This window comes from Pagrus pagrus (assembly GCF_965226575.1).
Source record: "Pagrus pagrus genome assembly, chromosome: 2".
In the NCBI taxonomy this organism is placed as follows: Eukaryota; Metazoa; Chordata; class Actinopteri; order Spariformes; family Sparidae; genus Pagrus; species Pagrus pagrus.
This window is the reverse complement of record NC_140186.1, coordinates 21220944-21240538: the sequence shown is the minus strand read 5'-3', so window position 1 is coordinate 21240538 and position 19595 is coordinate 21220944. Positions and strand designations below refer to the sequence as shown.

At 40.5% G+C, this 19595-nt stretch overlaps 1 protein-coding gene across 1 annotated transcript in view; it reads left to right on the top strand.

Annotated features, from left to right (window-relative positions):
- The window catches only part of LOC311263829 (E3 ubiquitin-protein ligase SMURF2), a 67216-nt gene that overhangs the window by 27788 nt on the left and 19833 nt on the right, over nt 1-19595 (top strand). The window contains exons 3-10 of the mRNA XM_084364157.1: nt 2313-2421; nt 8106-8239; nt 12707-12772; nt 13093-13177; nt 13536-13619; nt 15681-15892; nt 17862-17946; nt 19071-19229. Of these exons, the coding sequence (XP_084220283.1) occupies nt 2313-2421; nt 8106-8239; nt 12707-12772; nt 13093-13177; nt 13536-13619; nt 15681-15892; nt 17862-17946; nt 19071-19229 (934 nt within the window). The remainder of the gene's footprint in view (nt 1-2312; nt 2422-8105; nt 8240-12706; nt 12773-13092; nt 13178-13535; nt 13620-15680; nt 15893-17861; nt 17947-19070; nt 19230-19595) is intronic.

Sequence of the window (19595 nt, the reverse complement as noted above, 5' to 3'; positions counted from 1 at the left end):
AATGACTCTGATGATGTGACTTTAAAAATAGTAGACTCCTTCGAAAGTCTATAGACCGTATGCTGTTCCAAGAGAAAAAAGACAGCTTTTCAGGAGTTTACCCCCAGTGCAGTCATGACCTGGACTACTCCTCCTTAATAAGACTGAAAGATTTACACACTGTGGCTTCATTGATCTGTATCTGACAGCCCTCTACCCTGTCTCACAGTTCAGAGAGGTCATGATAAAAATCTTGTGCATTAAACCTTAGATAAATCTTACTTAACTCCTCTGCCAATCCAGTGTCAGACATATCAGACACACTCCATATTTCTCTTTAATTCTGCATTCCAACCATAGATTTGATGCCTTTCTAGGTTGCACATGATTTATCATTTCTCACTTCACCCTCCACTTTGTCTTTATACATAAGTTAAGCTTATTTGATCTCCCTTTTGGACCTCTCTTTTTTGAGTGCTCTCCCCCTAATAGGTTAGGCTCTTTTAATTTAACAGTTGCTCAAAGATTTTACTTATTCAAGGCTTATTACAAGAAAAGATTTTACGCCTTTTTTAAGGACTCTCCATATTTTCACGGAAAGTAATGTAACATGATACTGTGAGTTTGTCTAAATCTGCACAGTATTCTTTTTTAAAAAGTCCCAGTTTGTACATAAAAAAACAGTGGTTTAGTTTCTGAGTCCTCACACCACAACATGATGTCCTTGAGATCTTTTTTCTCTCTCTTCAGAACTGGCTGCTGGTAGGCTGAAACTAAATGAACAGCACTATGATCAGAGGTTGTTTGAGTATCATTGAAACAAGAGCTGTACACTCCCCTGATGGTCTTGAATGGGGTCTAGCGTACTGAAAACAATGACAAAGGGACTTATCCTTAGATCAGTGATTAAAATCCCCCCAAACAGGGTTCGGGTGCATCAGAGGATATGCTCCACAAATGCTGCATCACTCTAATGATAACCGATGTTGCATCGTCCACATTAGCGTTAGGGTTGAAATAAAAAACCATAACAAATAATTGCTGAAATTCTCTTGGCAAATAAAAATGGTGGAGAGAAACAGTGAATAAATCAATAACTGGGCTGTACACTGTCTTGAACAACCAGGGTCCTGATCCATTCTCAGGGGCTATCCAAACCTTTGAATTTCAAAATCTGACTTGGTTGTTTTGAGAGTGAAGATGCAGGCATTTCTGTACTACAACAGAAACTTTAGACTTACTGTCCGTTCCTCCATCTTATTCATTGAAGACTGCACATTAGTGAGCATAATCAAGGGCCGGGGTATGCTGTGCAGCTGTAGTCTCTGGCACACTCCTCCCTCCCTTCCCCTCTTTCTCACCCGAACAGTCCTGGTTCAACTGGGGTACATTCCATGGCCTTCCTTCAAAATCACCAGCTGTATAACACTGCCTGGTTCTACTGCGTTGCCAGAATTACGGTGCTGAATTAGAAATTCTCAGCTGCACTGGTTTCTATAAGGCTGGTCTTACTCATGCAGGCTAAACACGGCTGTAAAAAACGACCAATATCACAAGAACGAGCAAATCTCCAGGCAGGAAGTATCAAACAGACAAAGAAAAATAACAAAACAAAGGAGACTGCTGCTGCAGGTCCCCACAGGTGAAGCGCCCAGACGTCTACTGCTCTATATTTGTTCTACATATAGCTGCACTCCTTCTCCCCTCTCTTTGTTGAGTAGATGTCTCAGACAGAGGATTCACTTAGAAGAAAGCTTTGTCAACAGTATTTGTTTGACATTTTGTGATTTCTAAAACAGATGGGTAAAAAAAAAATAGAAAAGGTTTTCACTTAGATAATCACTATTTTGCCTGTCTGTCCTTCAAGGTGTTAGGAGTGGATTGTTCCAAACTAGATTAATCAAAATTGGAAAAAGTATCTGAAAGCATATTAAATAGCGAAATGACCCAAATCAGTACAAGAAGACACCTGCACAATGAGGCTAGTATCCTTCCTTATGATGTTGCTCAATTGAATACCCTCCATGGACACAGGGACAGATACATCTGTGGTTTCTATTAGAGATGGGGATGAAATGTAATGTTTAACAGCATTTAACAGATTACTCAGTAGTCTTGAAACAGAAAGAAGGAGCAAAGTGTGCAGAAATGAATTAAATGCATATGAAAAAAAACAGACTTGGTGGCAAAGGCATTTACTCTTAACTATAACATTACACATGACCAGTCAATGACCTGTCAAGTATAAATAAAGGTTGATTGAAAGGTGACCTTAACTAGGTTTGCACTGTTGCTAAACTCAGCCTTTTTACTTGCCTCTGTCTACCTTTCAGGGTTGCCAGATCCTTTTGCCAAAGTGGTGGTGGACGGCTCAGGACAATGCCACTCTACAGATACTGTGAGAAATACGCTGGACCCAAAGTGGAACCAACATTATGATCTGTAAGTCAACAGGAGGACTGTGATGCAGTTTGATATGTTGGTGTATGCAATTTCTGCCTCATTAAGAAACACATGCACTGAGTGGTTGTCTGTTTGTGTGTGGATTTGTGTATGAGGTCACTCACCACCTGAAATGTGAAACAGCAGAGAAACGCATTGTTTTCCCAGACATGCAGAAAACTGGTTTTGCACTGTGGTATGTCTGTATGGAGCTGCTATGACAAGTGTTTCAGGAATGTAGATTGAGTCGTCTGTGCGCAGATACACCCTTCTATAAACCTTTTGAGCTGTTTTTTTACGGGTCTACAAAACATCTTGCAGAGTGAGATTTTATACTTTCCATATTATATATATATATATATATATATATATATATATACATATATATATATATATATATACATATATATATACATATATATATATATATATATATATATATATATATATATATACATATATATATATATATATATATATATATACATATATATATATATATATATATATATATACATATATATATATATATATATATGCTTATAAGATTTTTTGGGGAGGAAGGCAACTCATACTGATGTGAATTCCTTCTTTCTCAAATAATAGATTCTTCCTATTTTGGGTATTACAAGATGGTGTTTGCAAAATAGTTTTGCACTCCTGAACAGTGTCCTCTATGAACTGGAGTTGATCTATATTCATATTTTTCTGGCTTGCTCACTTTCTCTGAGCCAAACGTGTCCTTCCAAAGGCAAGTACACATTTAGAGTGCAACTTAATTTTAATCCCTCCTTTAAAGGTAAGCCGCATATCAGACCTCATTTTTTTTTCTATCAAGGAAGCTCTGCTTTTGCTTTTTGTCAAGCTCAGAAATATAAATGCAAAATTATTAGTTTTGTAAAGCTAAATCCGTGAATAATGGATATACAATATAATAAACAAACCAAAGAGATGCAGAGTGGAAAAGCCCCTTGTGTGGTGATAATTGAGCCTATTAGCCTCAGAAGCTGTGAACTACAAAAAGATCAGGATGACCATTACACTCTACATGTTCCCCTGTGAAACTATGTGCTTGACTCACTGGGGTCGTGTGCTGTTAATGTTCCCTGTACTGAAGTCTGTGTCGACAGGCCGTTACAAGGAGTGATCACCCTAAACGACCCGCTGGCAACAGAGCTTGTGTAGTGATGAGAGACATGGGGAAATGGTAGTATACGAGGGAATAGAGGGAAAAGGAAGCCTTATAGAAAGAGTAGGAAATTTTCAGTAGAAGGAAATAAATTACTTTAATGTTGAATCAAACAAAAATGGCAGAAATGTATCAAACTTAATTTCTCGAATGCGTCTTCTATGAGTCGACTGGATATCTTTTGTCAGACAAAACAAGACATTTGACGACGTCACTGTGGAATCTTTGAACTTGTGGCAGGCATTTCACACAATTCTTCTGGCATTTTATAGACCCCACAATTAATCTGTTGTTCATTAAAAACAATAGGTTGGTTAACCGATGATGAATATTCTTATTATTTACACATGTAATTAAAATGAACTAAATTCTGGATGAATAACTTTTAAATTATTTCAAGGCGCCAGACTATCTTTTTTCCGCTAGTGGTTTGGTACTCTCTACTGAATGTTTTAGGAGCACCAGCACAAAATGTAGTCTTAAAATGGACTAAATAGTCACAGTCTGGAGCCCTGTATTTAAGTTTCCATGCACATGGGATTGTGCTTGTGCCTTAATCATTTCCCTATAACAGCAGATTCGCCTTTCTAGGCACACTTTCATTTTCAAACACCTGTTTGTAATGCTTCTTGTGACCTGTCAACATCAACCTCAGATCCCCTCCTCCTTTTACATAATTCTCTACCCCCTTCATGATCCCCATCCTCTCAGAGGAGTGTGTTCCCGCCAGTGACCCCTGGCCTCTTCCTCTGGTTCAGGAAATGGCTCACATACCACAGAAAGCAGATGGGAGTGTGGGCTTGGCAGATTGCCAGCTCGCCACACCCCCGTCTCCAGCCTCCGGCTTTAGGAGGTGGGGTCTTTTCCCACATGAGACTGATCCTGGCAGGGGCTTCGATGCCCTACAATACTGAACATACAACACTGTAAAAAAATGTTTTTTGCTTTTACAACCTCTACAGTTGATGCTCTATGATTCATATTGGTGTTCTGTGTGAAAATATTCACAGTATATAAATACATAGACCCAGCCAACATTTTGAAAACATTTTGCAAGTGTTGAAAGTTTATGAACTCCCAGTCGTATGTAGGTCTGGTTTTGGCAAGTTGCCTCCACATGCCTTGCCTCAAATTTAGAGCCTTTTTTCAGAAAACTCTTCACATTACTTTGGTTAGAGGGTCAGTTATGCTCTCTGCTTTCTCTGCCTTCACTAAATTAAATGCTGTACATGTTTTACTGTGCATACCATGTCACCTCATGAGAGTTTGTGTTACCCACCAATATTCACTCACACTACCTGAGCAAGATGGGGTTTTTCCTCAGTAATGAAATGTCGAATATACCCCACTGGCACTAGCACTGCTGCAGTGAGGTTTTACCTCTCTACGGCCATCTCCATAGCCTTGGAGGTCTGTATGTCCATATCAACACACACACACACACACACACACACACACACACACACACACACACACACACACACACACACACACACACACTGAGTAACTCCAGCTGGTGATTGGTAGTGGTTTAACCTGGGGAAGATTTTTCTCTGCTTCATTCCTGTCTGCAGTGAGTTGGCACAGTAAAAACACTGGTGAGAACGCTACAGAAAGCCTAAACAGGTATGGTCTTGGTTGTATATTAAATAAGTGCTTTGTCTGTCTCAGTCTTGGACTAACTGCAAAGGTTCATTAAGCAGTTATGCCGGACATACCTACATCGCGCCCAGAACGTATTGTAAGTGATGTTATTGCTTAAATATTCACAATTTTCCATTATGACGGACAGGAAAAGTCTGTGCAAGCGCGCGTCCAAAACTGGAAGAAGAGAAGTGAAATGGGGCGGTTAGTTCAGTGTAATAGTTTTGAGAGAATCATGGAGAAATGCTTTGGCATCAACTCAATTTACATTGATATAAACTAGCCAGAGCTGTCGAACCTCCACTCTGATTTATTTTTGTCTTTATAGATGTCAACAACTGAAGGCTGTCCAAAGTTAATATGAAATATATCATTTTTTTAAATTTCCCAATGCAATGAACAGTATGTTCCCTTGCAAAAAAAAGTTTGGGAAGTCCTGCTGGTCTGGATTTAGAATGTCCTGGAAAGCTAATCTGGATTTGACCCAAGAATTTTTTTTCTCCTCCACTGCTGTTGTCTGTAGGATTAGGAGTGCTAATCCTTATTTTTGTTGTTGCCGTAACCACCTAATGAGGTGTGTGTGTGTGTGTGTGTGTGTGTGTGTGTGTGTGTGTGTGTGTGTGTGTGTGTGTGTGTGTGTGTGTGTGTGTGTGTGTGTGTGTGTGTGTGTGTGTGTGTGTGTGTGTGTGTGTGTGTGTCAGAGAGATGGAGAGATTGTTTTCTAATGGTGTTGTCTCTGTGCTTGACCACCATCATTTAGTAGTTGATCATATTGGAGATTCCTGTTCTTGTTTGTAAAGTAAATTTAGCAGGAGTTTGTTTCTTTTATCTTTTTAAAAAACACACTAAATAGAAAAAGAAACATGCTAAGACTAGTAGGTGAAGCCAACACATACTTCTGTTTGAAAACTCCACATAAGAAAAAGGCTAATGGAATAGCCTACATTATTGTTAGTTAAGGAGTAATTGATCATTTATTTTGATCTTGCAGTTATTATGTAATCACTTGCGAAAACCTTTATGATTTTATAAAATACTTTGTCTTAGAAAACCAAGAAATGTTTTAAATAATCAAGGATAACATGTTAGAATAGACATGCGAATAATGCAAACAGTTTACTCCACCTTCAGCAGTTCAGCCCAGCCTCATCCGTCTAAATTTACTGTTGATAGCAGTGTTGTAATAATTACCTCCGTACCTGCTCATTTCAGAGAAGACATGATTTCCTAATATCGTGAGTGAAGAATAACAATTTGCTCTACCTGTTCTCTTATCCTCAGACGCTCAGTCATTGTCTCATCGCCTATTTCAGTTCTGTTTTTTCTGGTGCTTTGCACAAGACACCTCTGATTGCATCACATGGACCTGTTAATCTCACAACTGCACTGTGAGGACATTATAATGTTCTACATTTAATCTCATGCGCTTCCCTTCACAGAGAGACATTTTGAGTCGCTCCACAGCTCACAAAGCGCAGGGAACCAAACTGAAACAACACTGCAGTGCTTAGTGCATCTGTCGTTCTAAGATTAGAAAAATGTTCTAATCAAGGATGAGCTGACTCAAAATTGGTGTCATAAAAGTGAACAACAGCACTGCTTGTTTAGAAATGCAAATCAAATGTAAAGTAAAAGCATTCAGCTGATTTGTTTTATATCCCAGTCAATTGTAAAAAATCATCCAAACTGTCCTAACTCGTGAAATATTCTGTTAAATCATACTCATGATCACTCAGAATCACTCGTCATATTATAGTGTGAAAGAAGCCTTTTTACAAGTCAGTGGGTTTTGAACAGAAAAAGTCAGTAGTTTTCAGTCTATAAGTATTCACTCCTTGGCACACAAGCTTTTAATTAACTCACCTTTATTGGAGAAGAAAATTGAAACCATTATTGCACTAAACTTGTGTTCTTTCATACATTTGTCTTATAATAGTGTTAAATGGCTAGAATGCGATCATAATCAACATGTGCACACATCAGCATTTCCTAAAAGAGAGAAAGTAGTAGAGAAAAAGTGCCAAGATGCTAACTGCCTGCTGCTGCATCATGATCAGATTTTCGAACAGTAACAAGAGACTGACACACTGGACTATTTTAAAAGATCCAAAACCCAGACGGGTTGTAATTTGATTTCAGGACAACAATTTTACATACCAAACCTATACATTTTGATGTGTTTAGTAGGGAAACCCCACTCCTTGCTCATGATACACTGCATAATATAAAGCTTGGCATCAGTGCTGGCTGCTGTAGGCTGTAATTACGAATGTATGTGTGCATGTCAGTAAATGTGTGATTGTGCATTTGACTGTTGAACTGTGTGTGTTTACTGCGGGAGCTGTCTGCGTCTCAGACGGTGGTGGAGCACATCACGGGGACTTCCTCTGTTCTCCAACCACGACTAGACTGGCCTCAGCTGTGCTAAATCTGCACAAACACGCTAACACACACACACACACACACACACACACACACACACACACACACACACACACACACACACGTTACTTTAAAATCAGCTAATCTGCCTCATTACGCAGTCTGAAAGTCTGCACCACAAACATGGTGTGCATTGTTCTATTGCTGTCACAGAGAAGTAGCTGAAGAGACACAAAATGGAAGTTTCAGTTTGCAATTTGTTTTGGAAAATTGTGTCGTGGCTTGTGATTTCATTTAATTTCCATCTTTCATACCCTGTCTTGTTGATGAAAACCTATGCTGTTCTTGCACACAAGCGTACACCATGTTTCATTAGACCCTTTTATCTGTACATATTTTCAGGATTACAAACCTCTCCTCTTATCTGTCTTACCGACCTGTGTTCTGTTTCTCCCTCTCTCCCCGTCAGATACATTGGAAAGGCAGACTCAATCACCATCAGCGTATGGAACCATAAGAAGATCCACAAAAAGCAGGGTGCAGGTTTCCTGGGCTGTGTTCGCCTCCTGTCCAACGCCATCAACAGGCTGAAAGACACTGGCTGTAAGTACCTGTGTGCATAAGTGTGTACACTGACTATGTTTACATACACTCCAATATTCTACAATTTTTCTGAAAATGACAATATTTCAAATTTCACACAAGTAACGTAAAGAGCATAATCCGAATAAGACATGTGCAATATGCAAATATTAGTCGGATTTTAGGAGCGTTCTTTGGACACGAATACAGCACACTCAGAATATACTTCCTAGTTTGTGACACACAGCCTCTTGGTGGGAAGGAGAATCACACCTACTTTTAAACATTATAAAAGCCCTGGATATCATCTGGTTTTTGGATATTGGTAAATATTGCAACGCTGACCTTTTCAAGGGGGTGGCTGAAGGCATCAAAGAGTTGCTGTGATTGCATGGTAGAGCACTTCAAAATCTTATTTTTGTTGCAAAATGACACATGTGGCTCCAGCTGTTCCACTTTTCCATATTTAGATGTGGTTGTGCCACATTAATCATGCATGGCTGCATGTAAACAGGAATATTAGTGGACTATTTTTTTAGCCATGTAGACAGCTAAGCAGGTATATTGTCTTTTCTGGAAAAAGGATAAAATAGATTTTGTCCACGTAAACGTCATCATTGTCTTCGGATGCTCACTGAAAACTGGTCACTTGGGACTTGATGCTTCATGCTCCCTCTGCGTGTTCAGCATGGCCTTTACCTGGCTTGTTAGTGAAGGGTGCTGGGGAAGCTTTGCATGAAATATACAACTAATAAATGAATGACTAAACAGCAGTTGGGTGAGCCATGTTACCCTCTATTCACACACACCTTGCACGCAGCAAAAATAGTCAGACAAATTTGTACAGCAGACCTTATGTCTCCAAAAACAGACACAATGTTCATGTCAGGGTAACTTTGCTGTGCCTCTTTCTTTTATCTGGCTATGACAGGTTTGATAGCTAGCCAGGCTGCTACTACATGTGTAGCTTTATTTTTTGCTGCTATAACATCCTCAACTTGCAGCCTGCATGCTGCTTCTGTGCCAGCCATTCACTGGTATAAGATTTATGGACACAATAGACAGGCAACTCCTTCAGGCCACACATATCAGAAATATTGCCTGCTGTAGACATCTGGCACCTGGGACTAAATCAACTGCCACAATTCATTTTACAACAATGCTACTTTCTGTCAAGGAAACAAACGACTTTTATACTTGGAAGCACAATCCTGTTGATACAGATACTGTCGCTGTGGCACAAGATAAAGAAAGAGGAACAAAGACGCTTGTTTGGGATAGTAGTTTGGTAATCATCTGGTAAGCAGAAATTGGACCCCAGGCTAACATGGGTATATAGGATGTATAGGAACAGTGATGATTTTGTATGGATGCACACATTCTTAGATGGTCGTCTGCATGCCTTCAGCCTGCTGCCCCTTAGTTGTGCCCTTTCATTTCCAAATGATTTAGACTCTTATTTTCTATGTGCAACCACATGCTTGTTAGCCCTGTCAGTATCAGTCACATCATACTGACACATAGACATTAAACTGTAGTACATACTGTAAAATTAACATTCCTGCAACTTATTTTCCTCCTTTCTTTCAATCCATCTTCTTGACCTCAAGCAGTCATTTACAATATTGACCACACACCAAGTCACCCCCCCACCCTTTTTAAAAAAAAATTTCATGGCTTTTCTTTTATTTCTGTCCATCCATTCTGCACAGTCACACCCCACAACTACTTTCAGAGTTGTTTGTCTGCATATAATTGGAGTTTGTTGAATGCGTTTTTAACCAAATTGTCTAGTTGGATACTTCTATGAATGCAAGTGGTCTCAGATCTGACAGCCATTAGTGCGACTCTAAACGGTCAAGCTAAATAATTCCCATAAGAGTTCAGAATATGCTCCAGCAACCTTTGTTTGCTCCTGAATGGCACTCTTGGCTCATAAACCTAATCACCCCATAATCCACCAAAAACCACATCAGCTTCAGTGATGCCACTAAAGGGACCTCGAAGCCCATGAAAGCCATACTTTAACCCTTCTGAGGGCTGAAAGACTTGCCCTTTGATTTACCCACAACTTCCAGAAACACAGTATAGGCTCCAGTTAGGCTCCAAACCAGCCACTTACTGTATAGCCAACATGGCAGAAATTATACTTATCGCAGCCACAGGAAGTGGACCAGGAGACATGATCTATGACAAGACACCACTGCTCACTTTATCCCTTTGTCCCTGTCCTGCGTGCTGCAGACACATGAACACTGCCCAGCCTGTGGTCTGACCAAGATGTATACACACACACACACACACACACACACACACACACACACACACACACACACACACACACAGACAAACATAGAAATACAAACTCATACGAAAAAAGCCTTTACTGGAATTGCCTTGGTTCCTAGAAGTCATATTCATACACATAGCTCCCTTTGTCATCCAATGCAAACGCAAACACAAACTCACACAAAACTGTTTCACTCCTGCACATACACACACTCATACACACTCTCGCAAACCAAAAAGGGGATCAGGCATGATTGTGTAGTTTACTAGAAGTCTGTCTGGCTCTACACTGAGCTCAACTTCCTGTAGCATCGCAGAAACAAACCTCCAAGTCCCCTGCCTCACTTCTGAACCCACAAACTCACTAACACATACACTGCCAGTCTTTCAAAATGACTTGACTGACTGCACATTTTAGTCTGCCATGCTTGGAAGCCTGTTGCTTGTTTGTGTGTAGTTTTTATAGTGTTGTAACGGCTGATTATATTTACCGATTGTGATACTGCTGATGCAGTTTTTACATATGCATACAGACACACACACACATGCAGAGACAGATGTGCATTAGCAAAATTAACCGAGACTTAAACACACATTTACATGTAGTTTGTTTACTGTAACACACAATTTTCCTAGCTCTGAGTTATTGAACTTGTGAGGGTTTGTGGTTAAAGGTCTGTAAATGTTCTGTCTCCCTGTTTCCCTCTTCTCTTATTTAAGAGAAAAATCTGCTTACTATTCCAACCATGTAAGGCTTAGACCATCGCTGTTTAGTCTAGACACGTATCCGGAACAGATACACACACACACACACACACACACACACACACACACACACACACACACACACACACACACACACACACACTCGCACTCTCTCTCTCTCACACACACACACACACACACACACACACACACACACACACACACACACACACTGGAAACAAGCTATAGGGTTAGAGTTTTTTTACATTACATAGATGTGCTTAGTTTATACATACATACAAACAAACAGACCATTTTATGTGTATGCAAAATCATACAAGCAGCCAAAGACATGACAAATACAGTCTGACTTTGGTTTTAGTATTAGTGCATTTTAGTTTTTACTCAAGTAAGCCAAAGCCCCTGCAGACACACACAGACACAAGTCGCATTGTTAATGGGCATTAGTTGATACCACTCCGGCTGGTCAGCTAGACTGGTCATGCACAAGTGGGATTTAGTGTGCGTGTATGTGTGTGAGTGAGAGAGTGAGAGAGAGGGAGAGAGCGACTGCTGAATGTATCTGTGTCTGGATCTTGTTCAGAGTCTTCCTGGGTTGTGTTTCTGTGCTGTCTGTGTCTGGCAGTGCTATCCTGTGCTGGACAGACAATGAGTTCTTACTTATCCAGAAACAACAAGACTGCTGCTAACACATCTTGCGTCCAAAATTTGTGATATTTTGTGTCTCCAAATCTTAATCTTTTTTTACACAGAATGGGTGAAGCTGCAGTGTTGTTTTTTTCTGCAGGGTAGGCTGTTGTATTTGTATTTTAACATTTTAAAGGCACACGTGCTTGCTGACTTTATGTTACAGTTGTTACTGTTTACTTATCCTTCTTGAATCATGCATAAGAAAAAAATTGAGGCCTTTTTCCCCCCTGGATTGTGTAGATTTAATGAATATTGTGGATTACCTGCTGTATTTTGACAATAATGATGTCTTAATCATAATATTGGTTCCAACAGTACTTGTCATCTTGGTGCTGCCTCACATTAGGATGTGAAACACACAGCCTCCTTGTTACTTTCAATGGCACTGCATTGACACAGACGGCTCCAACAAAAAAAAGTTGCATTGCTCATGTTGCAAAAATGTTCAACCTGGCTCAAATTTGCCAGAAGACGATGTGAAGTTATCTGGTAAAGCCAGTCAAATATGTACAAACACTTTGATACATGAACAGGGTAAATCTACTGTTTACCTGGCAATTGTCGCAGTGAAGACTCACTCAATCCAGCTCCTGGATGGTGTTTCGTGTCTCACCGAGGCAACACGCCCACACCCAGCAGCCCTCTGCAGCTATGTTTTCGGTCTAAATGCCCAGTTACTCAGCGTGAAATACAACAAGTTGCAGATCAGCTTAGCACCTGGGTGTGTTCGTGGTTGTAAATGGAGGCAGATGCTGAATCAATGTGTTTGTTTCTTCTCTGCAGATCAGAGACTGGATCTGAATAAGCTGGGCCCCAATGACAACGATACTGTGAGAGGACAAATAGTCGGTAAGAAGCACAAACACAAGCAAATACAATAGCAGCTGCATACTGTGCATCAGAATAGAAAAAGTAATCATTTTAGGGGCAGGGCAAGTTAAGCCGATATGTCTGTGTACAATCTTATGTAAGTCTCTGTGTCTTAACATATTCTTGATGCTGTAGTCTACATCCAGTGTGCCATTGCTCTGTATAAAAGGTGACCACCTTGGTCAAATTGTAGCGTTTTTACGCAAAGTGATGAATGTACTAAATATCTGTCATCATTTGAGCTGCCGTAGAAAACTTTCATTGATCTACCATCATCCTTCTCTTTGTTAACTGTGTAGTGAGTCTTCAGTCGAGAGATCGCATTGGGACAGGAGGGCCGGTGGTGGACTGCAGTCGCCTCTTCGACAATGATTTACCTGATGGGTCAGTATTATCACACGTTTTCCTTTAAAGATGAACTATGCTTTATTTTCAAACAGGGCTTTGCTTTTGCTTGAGGGTCTCTCCTTTTTCTGAAATTGTTTTGGTTGAACTCCATTTTCTCTCTGATTTTGTGTGTACTTGAAAACCGAGGTATATTAACACCTGTAAAAAAAAAAAAAAACATTGACATGGTTAGGCTGTATTTCTATTGGTGATTCTCTTTGTGTTTTTAGAAAATTATAGATACAGTGCTGATAGTGCTGTTAGATGAGCATGTTCATAGGTGTCAAAAGTAGACAAAAGTGGGTATGTATGATGCTCCTTTCTCACCTGTTTGTCTTAATCTGTCATGAAACAGTTGGGAGGAGAGGAGGACAGCCTCTGGAAGGATACAGTACCTGAACCACATCACACGTACCACGCAATGGGAGAGACCTACCAGGTACATCTGCACACATACTGCACACATCCTCAACTTCAACTTCGAATAATATACCATGTTAAAATGGGAGCTATCCAGTAACCCAAGTCATATTATTCTTAATCCTTCTACTTCCTACTAGGGCTGGGTTTAAAAACACAGATTTTTCAAATCAAATCGATCTTCATATGAATTATTCAATATTAATTCAAAGAAACCTGAGATTGATCTTTAAATATATACCTTTTCCAGTGGATGTGGGTCCAAAATGAACATCCACTGAGTGCTGACAGGCACTCAGAAAACTATTCTCCAATAGCCATAAAAGTGGTTCAAAACGGGAGTGTTTCTGTTTCCTTTGTTGAAATACAAAAGCCTACATCTGTCATTATATTATTTTCCTTCTTTCAAAACGCAATATCAATAATTAGGTGCTCAAATCAAAACAATATCCTATTAATTTATCTATGGGCAAATTTTTACTACTTGTCTCCAAAACCATTTAATTTACCTCTTAATGTAAACATTAACATTTTTAATAATGCACTGGGTCTGAGGGTTCCTTGTGCAATTCACAGCATTAGGTCTCACAACTAAAGTATCCCTAGCCGAATCTATATTGAATCAAATCTCATCAAATCAGAAATTGAATCGAACCAGGACCTTGTGAATCAGAATTGAATTAAACCGAATCGAATTGGAACAGCAGTGGCGATACCCAGCTCTACTGCCTGCCCTATGTGCAGCAGTCATGCTGATGTAATTCACAACAAGTTTGACCTTTTACAACTGGGATTGAGGTGGAAGGTCTATTTGGTTGTGCTATTCCCCAATACCCTTTTCAGAAAAAACAAAAACAAAAACCAATTACAACACAACAATAACAGTCTGTCGGTAATGAGTGAATTGCTGTCAATTTCCTTAGCCTCCCAGCCACAAAACACACACACACACACACACACCCAAATAAACTAGCCAGCCAGTCGGGCAGCCAGGTTTTACTTGGCCCCTGTTCCTGCAGGAACAACTGTCGCCTTCCTACTTGGCCCATATCAGTGGAGTCGTTAGGAGAGTAAGCAAACAAATAGCACCCCCACCCCGCTGCCTCACCCACTCTGACTACACATTGCTGGTAGCCTCCAGGCAGCAGAATAGAGCACAGGAGGACGGACAGGAAATGGAGAAGAAAAGGTTAAGTGGTGGGGCATTGAGGGAGGTGGAAATGGTGAAGCTGAGAAGGAAGATGAGCAGGTTGCTACTATGTAGGAAGAAATGATGAAGAATAAAATGAGTGAGGAAGACAGAAAATTAGAATATCCTGTCTTAAATTTGCAACAGCAGGTCAGCTCATTTGTAGTCTGTAACAGTACATAATGTCCGTGTAAAAATGTCTGCTGCTTTTCAGCCCCATTTTTTTCTTAAGCAGACTGTATTTTTTACTACTCTTGCAATTTTTCACTGCTCAATACTGCAGACACATCTAATGTGGTCCATAAGCTGGTTGTGAGAGGACACATTATAGGTGTATATGGGGTAAAATGGCTCAGAGACTGAAAAAACGAGTGATAAAATGTGAAGGAAGGACCAGGGGAAGTGGAGCGAGAGAGGTGCGACATAAGTGAGGGGGGAGGAAGAGGAAATGCGGAGGAAGAGTGTGTGGAGGGGGAAGGAGCCAGTTGACAGACAAGGGTCCAATGTTTAAGATAGCCAAGGTGTCAGTAACTCTGGACAGTCAGACTGTGGACACACCTGTGACTTTACCCATTGTACCCATAACACACTAACCCACTTCTTTGCACGGTTTCCTGAAAGTAGAGGAAACGCTTTACCATGCGTGTAACTCTTAAGAATGAAAACATACACTTAATTCTTCTAGTTCAAAGCAAGTTGGTATTGTTTTACCAAAGTGCTCTTTATAACATGTTAATTATTCCTGATTTGTTATAAAACAATGTTTATATGTATGAAATTTAAATAAATACTTGAAAATCGAACAGAATGTAAGATTACACTCACAGGGAAGACTATAGCCTGCACATGCCTCCATATACATGAACGTGTGCACTCTCTGCTCTCACCCAGGCCAGCGTCAGAGTATTCCAGCCCATCAGGGCGTCCACTGAGCTGTGTGGTGGACGAGAACACGCCAGTGATGACGCCTGTAAACGGGGCCGAGGCCAGCTGCCCACCAGGCGAACAGCGGATCCAGGAGAGACGGGTTCGATCGCAGCGGCATCGTAACTACATGAGCCGAACACACCTGCATACACCACCTGACCTGCCTGAGGGATATGGTGAGTGGCGGCAGCAACACACATACACACACACGCACACAAACCAGAGTTACCGATTGACCTTGTCTGGTTATGTACATGTGATGAGAAAGGTGATCAAATCCTGTAGCTGCTAAACATGTGGAATGTTTTGTGTTTGCTGGCTGATGGTCCTGAACTTTTAAGTAATTTGTGCTATATTTTGTTAGCTAAAAATGTACACAACAAAAGCACAGCAGCATTTGATTGTCTTTGCATTTATAAAGTGCTTTTGAAGAGATTTCAAAATATCAAGATATATATTCCGTATCACGATTTAGATTAAAAAAATATTGCAATACTATTTGAAGGCAACATGGCCCAGTCCTAGCTGTTACGTTAGAGAGTCAGCAGTAGTCCTATTGAATTATATAATCAATATCAAAATGGCAAGCTGAGGTTAAGTCCTGGCTCTAACCAACATAAATACAAGACATGCAGATTAAAAACACATTGAGCTGCTCCTTGGGGCTGTATCTTGTTTGTAGCCTTGAGGCAGTGATATGTGATGAGAATAAAGTTTAAATGCCCTTTATGTCATATTTTCTTCTTCTCTCTCTGTGTACGCTCCCTGCTCTGTCCTCAGGCTCTTACTCACACTTTCTCTTCCAACCCTTCATCCTGCTCCCTTCTCCCTCCTTCCCACAGCACCACAGCATGACAACCCCAATCAACACTGTCTGTGTGCTAATCCTCTCCTCTCCTCTCCTCTCCTCTCCTCTCCTCTCTCCTCCCCCCTTTCCCCTCGTTTGCAAACACTTCCCAGTGTTGGAATGTTTTGGCTTTGCAGGCTCATATTCCCATACTGAATACAAGGACTGAAAGCAGAGTATTCATAGCTCAGTGTTAAGCTCAGAGAAGGCACTTTAGGTTATTTGCCTTTTTTTTATGTTTGTAAATCTTAAGCTAGCCTTACTTGCAGCATGCAAACACAGTGGGAAAATAATGCAAAAGCTGCACAAGTACATTTTCCAACATCGGAACGTGTACTTTTCACAGTCAGCCACAGTGCACCCCACAATACCCACAGAGTCTGTAAAATAAATTATTATTTTAAGTGTGGCGCTGTATGCCAGCAGTTTAGAATGGCATTGTTGGACCTGTGCCCCCTTTGAAATGTCCTGCTGTGTCCGCTGAGGCTGGCCAAGGTCGGACAAAGTGAGTCACTGATGCCCAACAGCGAGCAAGCTTTCTTCCTCAGCTGAACCCTCTGAACCGGTGGCTGGGTGTGGCGAGAAAGCGTGAGAGAGAATGAGAGAGAGAGAGGGAGTGTGTGAGGGGAAAAAGAGAAAGAGAGGTGGGTAGGAAATGAGTTGTGCCAGTAGGAAGTTAAGAGGGGGGGTTAGTGATGGATTAGCGGGTGAATATACACACATGAACACCACACCCGTGCAGCACACACACTTTGTGCCAACATTCACACACTCACTCTCCATTCACGAACCATTCTCTTCTGGTTTCTTTTCGGTGTCCTCTGTTCTCTTATTTGTTTACAGTATATTATATAAGTGGGTTTGGAATGAGTGACAGCATTTTCCTTTCCATTTCATTTGGTTTTGGAGATTGATAGGAAGGGACGACTTTCAGAGCACACACGAGCCTTTAAGAGAAAACAAGGCAACTAGGAAGCATCAAGGAACTCTGTGCAAGGAAAAACACTCATGGAAGTCTTTGATAAATTTCCCTCACATTTTTATTTTCCCCCGTCGTCTTGGGAAAGGCCTGCTGGAGACCGGAGAGGAACTAATTGATTACATTGGCGCACACCTTAAGAAACTCTTGTCCCTGCAGTTTGCCTGTCACATCAATTATAAACAGACTTCCCCTCCTTCAAAACACACAAACTCGCTCTCCATGCTTGTACCCACCAGTACGAGACTACAGAACACTTCCAAGCTTGTTTCAGTGCTGTTTTTGACATATTCATTCCTATAATTTTTCTCTGTTTTAGAGCAAAGAACAACTCAGCAGGGTCAGGTCTACTTCCTCCACACACAGACTGGAGTCAGCACCTGGCATGACCCCCGCGTGCCCAGGTAAATCTTTGTGTCTTTATTTCTTTTTACATCCTTATGGTCCAGATGTATTTCTATTTTTAAAGCAATTTAAATGTTTCTTTTGATTAATAATCACCTCGTCAACACATTGACTTACACACATGATGAATGCACTGCAGTGCTGAAAGCCTGTACTTTTTCTGATATAAAACCTGACATATATTCCCAAAACTGACATGATCAAACGGTACTTGACTTAATTTCTCACTCAATTGCTCTGGGCTGTGTTCAAAAACAATCTCAATAGTCAAATTTCAGGCTCAAGTCAGGGTCAGCCAAACTAATGACCCCAGAGTTCAATGTGGAATTGGAAGAACATTTTTGGACAGATGTTCAGCTGGACACACCACAGGCCAGTGGTTCTGTATTCAATCAACCCGTTTCACCATCTCTCAATAGCTCACTATTTAATTCACCAGAGATCGCAGGCAGTGCGATTGCGTTACATTTTTGGCTGTGTCTTGGTGTAGCTGCTGCTCAGTGATGATGCACATCCAGCTCACAGCAGCAGCCTCTGGGTTTGGTCACTTTGGACAGAGTTCCTAAATGACCCATTATATTGTGATGAGGCATGTGCTTTGTCCCTGAGTGGTGTCTCCTCACATCACACAAGGACAAATTACTCTCACACACACATACACACACATTGACACATGCACAAGTCCTGCCTAGGCTACAGCGTTGGCCCAGATCAGGTAAAAGAATTAGAGCAAGTAGCTAGTCTGAAGCATAACAGCAATGTTAATGGTGTTGATGCTGTCTGGGTCTGTTGAGCTTTCTGAGCTATATTTCTCTGAACCTGCTTGAAGGGAAATATCTTGGTACTACTTAATGTAAATATCGATCAGTATGCCAGTACTATATTATCACTATATGTGTTATCAAAAGGATAACATTTATTTTTCACATTATTATTGATTTAAAAAAAAAAAAGACATCAGTAGTATAATTCATGTACATTATATTTAAGCACATCTTGCATACAAATTTTAACCCATTGTAATAAAATAATGCTGTATGTGTGTATGTATTGATAGTTTAATTTAGAGTTATATGTAATTTGTGGTATCATTGTTGCTGATGGTTTCTTTCTTGTTGTTCAGAGACCTCAGCAATGTGAACTGTGAGGAGCTGGGCCCACTGCCACCAGGCTGGGAGATCAGAAACACTGCCACAGGCAGAGTCTACTTCGTCGACCACAACAATCGAACAACACAGTTCACCGACCCGCGACTATCTGCTAACCTGCATCTAGTTCTCAAGTAAGTGTATCAGTCTTTGATGCGTTCAAGCAGCAGTGAGGGTATGATATTCAGCCAAGTATTTGACTTTGAAAGCCTTTACTTATAAATATATATATAAAAAATACAATATATAAATTTAAAAAAATGAACACCAAAAGAAAGTCACAGTGTTGATGTACACATTATGCTCATGTGGTACATCTTTCCCACTTTAAAGCTTTAAAACAATATACAGTATAAAAATATAGCAATAATATTTTGTCTTTACTCAGTGCTGACACATAACTTTACTGTCAGACTCTCCACTCTGTTCATATTTTCTGTTGAGGACTGTCAGCAGGATTGTTACCAGCTTAGTGTTTTTAAAAGTAGCTTCACACTCAG